Source organism: Pleurodeles waltl, chromosome 6 (assembly GCF_031143425.1).
Source record: "Pleurodeles waltl isolate 20211129_DDA chromosome 6, aPleWal1.hap1.20221129, whole genome shotgun sequence".
In the NCBI taxonomy this organism is placed as follows: Eukaryota; Metazoa; Chordata; class Amphibia; order Caudata; family Salamandridae; genus Pleurodeles; species Pleurodeles waltl.
In genome coordinates, this window is record NC_090445.1 from 119,256,384 (window position 1) to 119,270,934 (window position 14,551).

The 14,551-nt window shown below is 41.0% G+C and overlaps 1 protein-coding gene across 2 annotated transcripts in view; it reads left to right on the forward strand.

The window, feature by feature from the left end:
- The first annotated feature begins 3,042 nt into the window (after positions 1-3,042).
- The window catches only part of NPEPPS (aminopeptidase puromycin sensitive), a 695,867-nt gene continuing 684,358 nt past the window's right edge, over positions 3,043-14,551 (forward strand). Inside the window, exon 1 of one of the 2 annotated variants that reach the window (XM_069237501.1) lies at positions 3,043-3,402. Coding sequence is in view for 1 of the 2 variants with exons in the window: in XM_069237500.1 (XP_069093601.1) it covers positions 3,181-3,402 (222 nt within the window). In the remaining variant the exon portion in view is untranslated. The remainder of the gene's footprint in view (positions 3,403-14,551) is intronic. The other variant, XM_069237500.1, reaches the window with a different exon arrangement.

Genomic DNA, 14,551 nt, shown 5'->3' on the forward strand with positions numbered 1-14,551 from the left:
TTACCATGTTTGGGGCTTATTCGCCACTATTGCGGTGTCATCAAAAGTGTACACATTAGGTGTTTGATTGGAACATATTTTGCAAACAACAGATTGGCTTCTGAGTCCATGTTTATGAGGTTCTATTTAAAGCCAGTCTCCCAGTTATCCTCAGTAGTGGTAAATAAGCTTTGAATACGCATAATCGAGCCTCCTTGTACTCTGGAGGGAGTTATGTGTTCTATTTCCAGCAGCACAAAAACTAATATGCCATCGGTATTGTATCTCACGGTCCCAGATTCACACAAATTGTGTGTAGTATGGTGTTTGCAAGAGTATGAGTGTGTGTTGCAGTAGTTACGACCCAGAGGAGTGAAACAGCTGTTGATTGCAATTACGAAACCACATCAAGCGGTCTCCTCACCCACTATATAAGAAACCACATCAAACTGTCTCCTCACCCACTATGACAGATGGGTGATGCAAGCGTCCGCCATCAATATTACCATGTTTGGGGCTTATTCGCCACTATTGCAGTTTCATCAAAAGTGTACACATTAGGTGTTCCATTGGAACATATTTTGCAAACAACAGATTGGCCTTCTGATTCCATCTTTATGAGGTTCTATTTAAAGCCAGTCTCCTAGTTATCCTCAGTGGTGGTAAGTAAGCTTTGAATATGCATAATCGAGCCTCCGGGTCCTGGCATAGAATGACAAAAATTCTACCTAGCATGATGGAAAATGTCAGTTCTGTTAGGGACACGGAGGCGAAGATTATCCTACCCATTCATTCATTACGAAAACCTCCAGTGTGAGGAGCATATCATGACCGGCGTCAACATATGTTTTCTTTCATAAGTACCAGTTTTTAAAAGCTTGACTATTCTTAAGTCTAACTTTGTGATTTTATCATAATGTTCTTTATCCCTTCCATATCAAAAACAGACAGAAGGTTAATTATTATCTATATTCAGCTAACAAAGAGAAGGAATGACGTTCATCAACACCCTTTGTCAAGAATCTGCAGCTACCTTTTGCATGAAGAAAGAGGACTAGTGGAAGATGAGCCCCCGATATATACTGCTGTGGACATTATGATTGGTTGAGACAGAGAAGTGATCATTAAAATTTGTTTAACAGCTCATGTGTTATGGTTTTACATTGTTACTATGGAATTTGTAGTTTTTTTGTTTTGCTGCTGGAAGAAAGTAAAGAAAGTCAAAGCATAATTTCCGCCTCAGTGACCTTAATTGAATTTAAATTTTCCTTCATGCTAGGTAGGAAATGCTTCACTATTAGTGTGTAATAGTGAACACATCAGAAGATTATGTTTTTGGCCACCCCATGCAAGATTATCTGCAGTGATCTGGTGAAGGTTCCAGCAATAATGTAAATAAAAAGACTTTAGCACCTTGGAACGCCTCTACATGGATGCTAAATCTGTTATTCTATTTGTTGCTATTCCACCAATTTAGTGTGACTACTTCAAATGTCATTTTAATATTGAAGTTTGATTTCTAACTGACAAAAATGATTAAAAGAATCAATAATCCATATTCAAAAAGAATCAGTAATCCTGCATCGAAACTGTTTTATATTAAACCCGAGCTTCACTTGTAATTAGTGAAATGTACGCTGTCAGCATAAAGTTATTACAATATGGCTGCACCGTTACTGTTTAAACGTGGCCGCACATTACAACCTAATATATTCAATTCTTACCTTTACAAAAGATAAAAAAGATACAAATTATTCGCCAGGCAATGTAAATGAAAATAGACACAAAAATACAAGCTAGTCATATCGACGTCATTTAGAGGCCTCAATGGGTCGCAACTGCGATCTCTGGTTTGCCCCTTGGGATCCCTGGCCTCAGAGGTGTCAAAATCAGTGCCAGGAACAGCTCATGCTTAAGGATGCCGGTTGGAGCCCCACTCTCACTGTTTTCTCTCATTTTATATTACACTAATAGTGAATAATGTTTCATTATTAGTGTAATACAAAATTACGTACTATTAGTTGGAATATTACTTCCTTGGAAGCGGAGGCAAGTTAAAAAGAAAAAGGTTTAAATGTATGTTGTGTGCGTGCTTGCGAGTTTGTGTTTACGTGAGAGAAGTTGTGTAAGTGTCAATGTGTGTGTACGTGCAACCAATGTGTATGTAAGTGAAATTGAAAGTCAAAAGCCGTGTAATGTTACTTCCACTAACCCCCGGCATTTTGGTGAATTGACGTTCATGACTAGTCATGCGCCTTAACTTTTGACTTTCCATCGTCTGTGCCCACTCACGGCCATGTTGGAATACTATTGTTTCTTTCAGTGCCAGCAGCAGATCATATAAAGCAGAAGTGCGTATAAAATAACTGAATAGCATTCCCGTGTGCCATGCAAAAGCACAGCTCAGAAAGAAAGAGGCATCAAGTTACTAATAATTGTAATTTGCAAATATTATTATTGCAAACTATCAAAAATGCAAAAGGTACAAACGTTGTAAAAATTGAGGTTATTCTATTTAAATGTACGATTACTATAGACTGTATGCGTTTATAAACAGACCCAGTAATTTAAGTAAGCTACTTTTACCCCGGGTTCCTACATAGCCGTCACATGCACAGTGTCAGAAAAGGCGAGACTCGGAAGCTCGGTCGCCGCACAGTTCCTTCTGGAAATGGCTGAGCTGAAGCCGTTAGAGTGTTTCTTAGTCTCGCGCACCAGTAGCTGACACCGTTTATAAGAAACTAGAAACGTGAGCGTTTAAACACCAGTCGAGTCGTTGGGAAGGGGTACCCTAGTCATGGTAAAAGTGTTGCTACGAAAAGGGAAGCTCATTGATTGGACCAAATTTAAAATACTACTTAAATATTCATTTAGGCCCCTTTTGGTATTAAGCCGTTACTTTAACATCTTGTATCCTTTCAACCAGGTGAATACCGAAACCGTTCACTAGTAGTCATTTATATATTCCTAAAAAAGGGAAATATAGGAATTATATGTTTTATCAGCATTAAATTAATTATGGATCGACAATCGGACTTCACAGCCAAATATTAGCATATTTCAAGATGGCGGACTGGTTAGTATTTAGCACAAGGTCGCGGTTGTAGGAGGAGAGGCAGCGTCGGTTGACGCCCTGACGAAGTCCTCGCGTCGCCTCTGTGACAGGTCGTTTGACGGGTCCGCCTCTCTTCTTAGGGCTGGATGCTGTCGGTCCGCAGGGTGTTATCCATCGTCACTCCATCCCGCCTGCTCCTGTCAGTTGTCTTCTCGTCCACACGCTCTTTCTTCCCGGTCCGCACCATGACGGAGAGACAGCCCTTTGAGCGGCTCCCGGCTGACGTACGACCCCTCAACTATGCCCTTTGCCTGCGGCCCGACCTGGTGGACTTTACCTTCGAGGGAAAGCTGGATGCGGCTGTGCAGGTATAGGCTACAGCAATGCTTTCACCTGGAGGGGGTCTTAAATTGTGTGGTCCTGCCCAGGGCCCGGCTTTCAGACTTAGGTAGGGTGTTCTAGGCTAGGTTGCAGATGTTACACTGATTTTGAGGGTTCAACGCTGGACACCAAGGGGGGATGTCAAGTGGCACTGTGTATGCTGTGATCCAAGAAAGTGTATGACACTTTTTGCATGTTCATTATAATGGACGTGCTTTGAAATCTTGTGTGCAAGGGGAGTTGCTAAACGCATGCCGGCCCCTCGTTTTCCCATGACATTTTTTTTTTTCTTCATGATGTGTTCCCCCTTATCGACCATACCACCAGGGACTCCAGGTTCTAAGAATATGGCACCTTTAGATCTATTGAAGTCGAGAACTGGCCTAGTTTCTTTAGAACCTGCTCGAGACCCTTAGGAGTATGGTAGATTTGAAGAAGTGCGTTTGGCTGTGCACTACCACCAGCAATTGCATGTATGTGCTGCCCTAAAGTCACACGAGAGTAAAAGCCAGTGAATAGAGAGTTAGAATAAAGGTCCCAGGAGCATTAGAATGGAGTCTAGTGAATTACACACGCTTTCATTTTATTCCCTGGTTTTGAGTTGGAAACATTAAAAAAACAAAAAAAAAAACTTTTATACTGGCCCAAAATAGAAAGAATCGGTAATTCTTGTATGATAGTTTACACAAAATGTTCAAAAGAATAAGCAATTCAGACTATGACTGGTCTGTTAAATCAGGGCAGAGCTAGTGATTATAGTAAACGCTTTACCTTTGTAGCACGGTCCAGAAATACAACTTAAAAAAAAAAAAAAAAAATCTCCTAGTTTAGAACACCACATTCTACGCACATCTGACTGAAAAGACAGCAGTTCTAATCAGTTCGAAAAACCAAAACGTATCAGATCCCAACAAACCTGACATCATGTTATTAACATCAACCTTGGGAATGCCTTTCCCACTTGACCATGGTAATTAATAATTTAAAGAGGTGATGTCGTTTTTTTGTGCTGCAGTGTGTGCCGTTGCATGCCCTTGTGATGCAGTTGTGTGACTCGTACATGTCCTCTTGGTGGTGTTGTGTGCAATTTTAAAGTATGTTTGTAGCTGGAACAAGAGCTCACTGTACGGATCGAAACTTGTGACCATCTAGCAACATCCTGGTCAAAGTCCTGGATCAGCTTGTCTCTGTACCCGTCTCCTTCTGAGCCACTGATGGCCTTGTCACTGTTTGTGTCTGTGTCTCCTTGTCCTAGTGTCTTTTTGTCCTAGTGTCTCTGTCTAGTTGTGTCTGTGTATCCAGTTCATTCTGCCCCAGTGTGTGTCAGTCTGTGCGTTCCCCGCCCCAGTGTGTATCCTTGTGTCTGTATTTCTGATCTGGTGTCCCGCTCTCATTACTAGTGTCTCTCGTTGAGATCTATATGGACAAAAATAAATGTACTCTGCCTGTTTTGATTCACCCTCTTGCACCCTTCCTCTTATGCGATTTTAAATGAGTCATTTTGGATGATTGCTGTTTCCTGGTCGCTTCTCCTAACTTATTTGTATTATAATGCATTCGTTGCTTTTATATGAATATTAATAACTGCTGGTTTAAGACTAATATGCAGTCTGTTTTATGATCTCCAGCAGGCTGTATAAAATCAATTATATTGCATGTATGATGAAGGTATTTAATTTTGCTCGTCTTTTCAGTTGTTTTGCAATCGGCTGATTTTCAAAACCACCCCCAGAATCGGCCCAATTCACTTTTCTAAATTACCTCTTTATTTCGAGGCTAAAATATTTTACGTTAAGTTTATCATGTAGGGACAAGACGTATTGGAATCATTTACAACAGTTATGACCACATACAAGACTAGAACTTCTTGAGTAACTTTTCAGCCAAAATTAGTAATTTGCCTCTAGGCATAAACACACATACGTTGTCTTGCTGTGCAGGTGTTGGCCTCTTTCCCCCTCAAGCTACGGCTGAACAGCACGGAATATTTCAGCAGCTTCGCCTTTTTTCAGTTTTAAGTCTGGCCATCCTAAGTAAGGATTTGACCTGCAGGAGACTAAGTAGGAGCTCTGGGTTTGCATAAGTGAAGGCTCTGGAGGAACACTGGGACTGTATTGATGGAAGCTTGATAAGAGCTCTGGTTTGCAGGAATGGAGGCTGGAGAGGCGTTCTGGGGTGGCTGCAGAACAGGTTTCGTATGATTTAGGAAAGCATTTTGTAAGTATCGAAAACCAGAGTTTAAACGTGTGTACAACGAGGCTAGTTTATTAAAAATAAAATAAAAAAAAATGTGCTTATTCTTTTTATAATGCGTGGAATTGAGCATACATACTGTCCAAAAAGTAGCAGAGTGCAGCTTAATCTCGATGCCAGTTGTATGTTACTTCTGCTGAATGTTAAATAATGGTATTCTGGCAGCGATGCCACGAGCTGGCGCGACTGCTTAAGAACAGTTAAGCCACGCAATGAAACTACAACCTTCCCTCACCCATAAAGACATGGATTGAGGTAATCTGTGAGACATATGGTGGGTGGTGCAACTGGGCACCCAAACATCTCACTTCACCGTGTACAGCAATGGTGGACTAATCAGCAGCATGTAAATAAGCGTTGGCAATGCCAGTAGTTTTGACTGTCCTCTTCCCACCTGTGCTGCTGCCAGAGAAAAACAACATTAATTATCTAGCTGTCTAAGACTGTTTATCTAAGACTGTTTAATAGCATTCCAGTGCCATGTGTGTTCCCCATAAAGTTCAAGCTTTGACAACTGGATAAATACAATGATCACAGCTGCTGGAGATCAATCACTTTTTTTTTTTATATATGGAAGCACACAACTTGTTGCCAATTAAAAATGTACTTCTGTCTCTCAGCATGTGGGTGGAGCCAAAGCCCTTTTCTAGTGATGCTCACATAATAACAGCTGTGCTGTCAAGCCAGGCCATAAAGACGAAGCACACAGTAGGATAACAATGTTAGGATGCACAAATTCTGAAGCTGTCTTTAGGCTTTCTGAAAGCCTCATGGCAGACCCTCTTATTCAGTTTTGTTTCCTTGATTTTAGGATGACAACTAGAATCTTCTTTCATTTCTGAAAATTACAATTCGACTTGTTTTCAGTGTACCTTAGCAGACTGGGCTTATATTTGAGTTTTTACAGCCATGAAGCATTTTCTGTATTTTATTTTAAATGTGTCCCTATTGGCATTTAGTGTTATCATTCATCCTGCTCGATGCGCTAATTTGGAAATTAATCTAGTAAATAACTTACTTTGATTAGGGCTCAGAAATCCCTTCAGGGATTAAGAACGTGGTGGCATCTTATTGGTTAGCACAGAGGCCAAAACACATGTTTTTCGTTTGGCCAATGTCAAGTGAACCAGCATGGAGACCCTTGCAGCTCAGCCATGGGATTTCAGCAGTAGTGTAAGGATGGAGGGTTATGCAGCCTAAACACGCTATTATGGGTAGTGTTTCTTTGCATCCATCTGATCTTCATGCCTCGTATCCCCCTTCTCCATATAGGTACCGCTAGTCTTTTCGGTTGCATCCTATGTACAGTTATTCTTCTCTATTTTTTTTTTTTTTTTCCGCAACTTTCGTTGCTTATTGCATGACTCGGCTAGCTCTGCGCTTGTGAACAAGCACAGAATATTTTATGTGAAGACATTGTGATGAAAACTGCTATAAGTCTCTAGTTCTTGGAGAGAGAGCTTATAGTTTGGTGCACTTGGAAGGTGTAGAAGAAATGCGCTTTTAAACACCTTTGGGACATAAGTAGTTTTTCACAATTGTCATTCAGAAACGAGGGATGAATTCCCCCTGGAATTAATAAAGGAGCTGAAGGTAGCAGGTGTATCTAAGAATACCTGACAGTACAGAAGGTTCATAATATTTATTAGCTAAATCTTTGTGTCGAGTGTTAGCTGCAAGCACTTGGTCGTTGAGCTCGTTTGCCACTGGTTTGTTGGGGGCCCATTCTATGGCTCTGAAAACTGGGCCAAGAACAACCTTTGTCGCGCTAAACTGTCAGGAAAGTAAGGCCGACCTTCCTCATGGAGGTAGTGTGAGTGACAAGAGCTCAGAAGTTAGTAAAATAACAGACACAATAATTTGATGTCCAAGTGAAGGCTTATCTTTCTGAAAAAAGTATTTTTAATTTTACAGCATAACTAAATACTATGATCTGTTTAACATATAACACCGGTTTGGTGTAAGTTCATTAACACTAAACCCCCTCCTCTTTTCTGGTAACAATATTCACCCCGCTGTAGTTGGGATTCTGCTATTTCCATCCCCTCTATTTTATGGGTGCAGGCAAGGATTTAGGCTTGGGTGCAGATGCTCTAACGAATTAATGCCGCCACTCAGTTCAGTGTCTTGAGCAGTTTTCAGGTAAGTCTGAAGCTTTCTCAGAAGATCTTTCCTGTGTACCACAGTATCTCTTGTGCCTAGGTGCATCTCAGTCTTATTGATGATCTGCAGCCATATGGATGGTTTGTGGGCACAGGTGGCAATCCTTTCCCCCCCCAGTGGCCTACTCCATTTACGTGGCTTACCTCACTGGCTGCATACCAGTCTTCACAGCAGACTAAGGAAGTGAGCTTTACTCAGCAGCACCAGTCCTCAGCAGTGGTGTCTTTGCCTTGCGGACTGACACTCAGCTTGCAAGTGGTGAGGCCTCGAGGAAGAATGTTTATGTGGCGTCACGGGACGCAGTTGACAGCCTCCTTCTCCCTGTTTACGGGACTTCCTTCACTGCCGATTTGATGATCTTTTTGCTGGCGACTACACCAGTCACTTGTCCCACCGCAGTCTGCTGAGTTCTGCGGATTCACATGCTAATGCAGTCTTACAGTTCAAGAGCTGCATGCAAATACTAGGGATGAGGCTTTCACAGCACAGGTTACTCAGGATCGTTCTATTAGAGTTGTTGGTGTCCTATAGTTGCTCCACATGTTGGGAATACACTGGGCTTCTCTTCCTACAGTCTCTCCCTTGCAGGGCCAAACACACTTCTTCCTTCTCTCAGCAGGCAGGCTTCTAGATTATTCACAGTGCCTCAGCTCTTCCAGCTGAAAGTGTTGACATCAGGTTATGTTCCCTAACCTTTGGAAGACTGGCTGTCAGACACCAGCCCTGGGTACACAGCATCTCTTGGAGTATTCTGGGAACACTCCCTTCCTTGGTCAAAAAGAACCTGGGGCTCGAACAAAGTGTGGTGCGTGGATCACACTTTCATATGTATTTTCTAGACTGGATGATGACGATCCAATGTCAAATACTTCAGAACTGATTTGGTGGCCTCCCTTTTAAATGTCATTCACAAGCTGCTTTCCAGACACAGCCTTTGTGTAAAGTGATACTCCTGACAGCAGGTAACACTAGGGGTGGCTGCTACCAGGAGATACACCAACATGGACACAATGAAGTGTGAGGTTTCTGAAAATGGCTGTCATTAAACTTCCTGAAGCAGTAATGGAGACAAACAAAAGGGGAGGACCGGCTTTGAATGTATTCACCTTGAACAGAAACTGCACCCAAACAATCTCCCAAAGGCAGTGCTCAGGAAGAACTAATCATCAGTCCCATGCTAACGAAGTATTCAAGAACATTTTAAAAATAGCCCTATTATCATCATCTAAAGTTGATTTGGCTTGCATACTGTTGGTTTACTTCAGTGCCTTGATCTCCACTTGATAGCCGCAGGAAGTCAGGGAGCACACTTGCACTGTCTGGGGAAGGACTCCTCCTCCATCTTGGCTATCACACAATCTCTCACTCACTCTTCCTATTGCACTTGTATACTTTACTCACTTTATGAATACACACATGTACTCGCCATGCACACGAAACAGAAACCAAATGCAGCGTATAAAATACGTTGCCTGAAATCCTCAAGTGCATATTTAAATAGCAGTAGAATCATGTTGAGAATCCACCAAGAACAAAAGAAAATAATAAAATGAAAAGCAAAGCTATGTTGAGGCCCCACTGATAATATTTTTAGTATGACATGTTCAAATGTAAGTCTGGATCAACTTTGTAGGACCTACTTAAGCTTGTTTGTTTATGGATGTAATCTGCCCACTCACCTGATCAGAAGTGGAGACACCTCAAACCTTAAGTACGCGGATAACACTGCACTTAACATTAACGATAACCAATTCTTCTGCAGCTTTATTAATCAAAGACCTTTTCTCCAGCTTGTACAAGCTCTGAATAAGACTGCATTTCAAAAGCAGTACGACGTAAAATTCAGTAAGTATTTAGAAGCCAATAGATAAAACATGTGTTTCTATCAAAACTTCTACATAGGTTTTGACTGCAAATGGCATCTAGGACTAGGCATTGATTTGGCCTAGGCTGGAGTTGAAAGAGTGGGGTGAGGAACAGTATGTTGTGTATGATACACTGATACCTACATTTTCCTTAATGAACTGCCTAGTGAAAGGGAAGGGGATGTAAAGGTGACCTTTTAGGAAGAATTTAGCGTTAGTGGTTCAGTCTGAGCCCAAGCTTATTCACCCTGTTCATAAATTACATCATAATGCTGCTGCAGCACTCTCTGACCTTAATTCCTACTGTGAATGGCTCTTAAGTAAAATGCTTCCTATATTCAGAGGACGTGGTTGTCATAATTTCCAACAGAACAGTGCTGTAGCATAGAAAAAACATCTTGGGGGAAAGAAAATGCAGGACATGGGTTTTTAGTCCCATCAAGAAAAAAAACCTATGGACTTCGTGGAAGAAAAGCAGAAACAAATAAAGGTTTCTGATTGTGAAGAAATTAGGCTCAATACAAAATGTTCTTATTTAGGGCTTAAACAAATAGATTTATTTTCTTGATGTTGTACAAATGGATGCACTATAATGTGATTTGGAAGTTTTAATCCGTATAGGCCAAGGTGAGTCATTATGTGAAACTCTTGCTGCTGAATAGGCGCAGGCGTAAAATTTCATTCCGCTTGCGGAATTGGCAGAATTTGGGTGACTCTGACTTTTGACTAAATTCCACCAGTCGACCCTGGTGCAGATTTTTTTTTTCTCCAGCTAGTCTCCAAAAATGCGAGCGAGTTTTGGCGTCCAGTCGCTAGGAGGACTTCTGGTGAGATTTTTCTAAAGTGGTCAGTTGAGATCAGAGGCTTCTTTTTGAGTAGATTTTCTATTCAAACTGCAGCAAAATTAACTCGAATAGCCGTTTGATCTTGTGCACTGTATAGTGCCATTTGCGCTGATTTTTAAGTGTGGAACCAGAGCTAAATCCCAGTGCGGTGGACATTTGCATCCATTAGCGGAACTCTGCAGAATCGTAAAGAGTTTTTGTGTTTCTCCGCGGAATTCAATGAACTGAATTTCTGTGACTTACGCCTACTGCCGACATGCACTCCAAGTTTAAATCCCAGCAGTGTGAATTCACACTCGGCCTTTCTGAGCTTACTAAACTGAGTACTGTTTATTAAAGGTGATAAAAGCACTCTGCCTAGAAGAGGCAAACGTATGTATTGCTGCATACAACGTTATTTTTATGAGGCTACCGCCCAGTTTATTATGTGCCATCATAAAAAGTAGCACATTTTAATCCACCAGTAAAACGGTATCTGAAATCCTGTCGTATGGAGTGTTGCGCCTCATTGTACTTTGAACTGTCTGCCCTGTTTAGGAGCGGGAATTGTAGCATTACATACTACTTTCTGTTTGTCCTGTTGAGCAGCGAGAACTACCTGGAAAAACATGGCTCAGTTTCCCCATAAAGGCTGCTGCATGATTACACATCTGCCTCCGTTAGTCTTTAGGGCAGGCTTCTTCAGTGAGTAACTCATAAGCCACTGATAGCTCTCCTGCTGCCTGTAAGTAGATCTCTCCTGTGTGCAGACCAGCCTACTAAATTAAAAGCTTTTGCTTGGTTTAATTAACATGTGTATACTAAAACTGAAAAGTATGTATTCGAGATGAAAATGTGAGTATTTTCAGAACTTTTTTCGAAGTTGATGTTTGGACAAAAATGGTTGCACTTACAACTAATATTCGAAGCTGGTATAGGAATGATAAGTCATGCGGCCTTGGGGAGACTTTGTACTTACATTTTTACCTTGGTCCCAGGGGCATCCCAGCTATGGAGTAAAACTTTTTATATTACTGCTAGCAGCTCTGGCTGATGCCCTGCAGTCATCATTACTGTTAAGAATCTTGCATGGAGAAGCCACTAATGTAGTTGCGGACAATATCATCATCACAGCTCGGGAAGAGTTTCATTCAACATAGGTAGCTCGTATTACTGAAAAGGTTGGGAACTCCATCTTTAGGGGTTCTTTTCATGCAGTTGTCTGCCTCTGGCACTTATATGTAAAACTCGGGCAACCTGTGGGAAGAGCATATGAGAGAGGCAGTCACAGTGACTTCGCTGGAAGTTTCTCCTTGTCTGGCAAGGCTAATATTTGGTAACACTAATATTTGCTCATCAGGTAGGCAACGCAGGAGCCAGGCCCTTTGTGTGTGTGTAATTTGCTACTCAGGGTCTTAAAATCAGCTTCACAGATTGAAGTGTCACATTCAGTGCGAGGCACATAAGAGGGTAATGATTCAAACTAAACTCTTACGTACATCGTGAACATGCTGCTAATTGGACCCTAGACCTTTGAGCGCTATGCTCTCTTAAAGTAATTAAAATGTGAAGGCGAACAGCCAACCCATTGCTTGTTTCTGTTGGTATTGCAAAATGAGGAGACAAAATAACAGTGCCTCCTGCCACATAGTTGTGTATAGACACACATTGAGTATTATGTAAGGTTGTCACTTGTAGCAGCCTAGGAGTGATTATTAATGTAGGCGGTGTAAACAAACATAGGAATGAAGTCCGTTTTTGTAAACCGAGTACAACCAAAATAAACAAATGGGGACGCAGAAATCTCCTATCTAGATGATGAGCAATTGGCTAAGTCTCAACATTTGCTAAGTTAGGTGTCATTAACAAGTAGTTAAATACCAACAGAATAATTTAAACCACTTGCAGTTTTAATGTTTTTAAAATCCTCAACTGCTCGATGACTGCCCAATCAACGGATGCAGAACGTGACTGGATGGACACTGCTAATGTCCAGAAGCTCATCTCTAAGTTCTGGCAATACCTCAAGGAGAACCACCCAATGCACAGCAAATTATAACCCTTCTGTATACTGCACATAACCATGTGCCACTCTGCTGGTATTCTCTAACATGGCTACATGCCGACATCACAGGTTTGGAAACCAAAAAGATAAATGACTTGTATACGGATTGTAAAACCGGCCATGGTAGCCGTTCCGCAGATTGTTGAGACTTGCAACTGTGGGCAATACATGGTATGAGACTTGAACCTCTTTAACCCGTGATCACAAGGGATAACTAACCCACCTCTGGAGTCTGGGTACCACAGTGCATTGAACTCGTGTACATGGTGATTACTTTCCCGATATTTGCTAAACCAGATTATTTATTTTTTGTTTTACAAACTCAAGAACATTGATTTTGATGGATGTCATGGCTGCCTTCTGTGTTGAGGTTGATTAAATATAAACGTATGAGAAGCCCACTTTATATAGAGCAAATAACTTAAAAACTAATCTGGTACAACAAGACTCAACAGTCAAGTCTTTGTTTTTAATTGCTACACTTTTGCATCATAAATTATGCCCACCGTTTGAAATGAATAACGATTTGGCGTCACTACAGCTGGTTCTCGTAAACCAAAAAGGATAATAATTACAGGCTAATTGTTTTTTTCTTTGTGCGTTGCTTTTGGAGACCCAACTATCATCCACGATTAAGCTTGGCCTAAGGAATGCTGTGCTTTTTCATAATAACTGGGAACACATTGCCTTATATTTCTGTAGTCGCTCTACTTGATATTGTTAAATCTTTCTTTGTATTTCATGATTGTCTTTGTGCCCAATGCGATTGACGCAACACATTTCTGGTGGCGCCACACAGTATGAAACATTTTATGATATTCGCTCTAATGTAGGCTAAGACCGTTTAATTAAAAAAAAAAGAATGGATATGCACTTATTGAGCTTGGGGTCTGCTTCCGTCAACCATTTGGCTTCTTTGGCTTGCGATCTTTCTGCCATTGGTTGAAACCCTATCAGTCAGCCCACTGCAGTATTTTTACCTCGGCGTTTTTCTAATGGCAGCAGGGGTGTATTTTCCACTCTCCTTTACAACGCAGGAGTGGCTAATTTACATCTCAGAAGTAGGTCAGTCATCACACTTTTTGTCAAGCTTAACTGGTTATGTTAAACATGCATTTTATTCACATTTTCTTGTTACATCCATTTTTCATATGCTGTTGTCGGTTCTAAAGCATGCTTCTCAAAAGCTCGAGGGTCAACCACCTATGAACATGGCTGCCTTCTTTGAACAGCATTGCACATACTGTATCATTCGTTCACAATTGCAAGAGGACCACAACGTCTACAGTCAATGTGGCAGCATGATTTCTAATGTGTTTTGTATTTAATGTGGTGTATTACCGAGTTCTTTTCTATGTGTGGTAGGTCATGTGTAGTAGGGTGTTTTCCAGTATTGGTGTTTAGATATGGTTGTGCAGAAGGCATCAAAAACTGCACTGCACAATATTATCTGTGTAACAGGAGTGCCTAACATGAGTGCAAAATATTGGTCCGCACCATGTTTGGCGTCTTAATTAATGTGCTAATGCATGCTCCAACTTCATTAATAATTTTGTGTCTGTTGATTTAAAGTAGGGTGAACTTAAGAACTATTTTAAGAATACATTAGAACTTCTCGTGATGTTTAATGATGATCATGAATCCAGTGTAAAGTCATGTTTCTGTGTAACTAAATGCAAATAATTAACTTTGCATATTGCTCTGCACACATGCATAAGCTGATATTTAACATGTCTGGGAAGTACGGGTTTCGATAAATTATGATAGCCCCTCTTTTTTGCTAGACTTTGTTTTCATAATTGATGTTTTATGTCCGATTGTTTGGTTCTGGTTCGTGTCTTTTGAGCTGCTGGTTATTTTATGTTTTGCAATCCAACAAAAGTGTCAACAGTCCACATTGTTTCCTTTTTAGTGTGTGCTTCTAGCTCATTGTTGACTATTGTGGGGAACATCAGCTCTCTGTGAC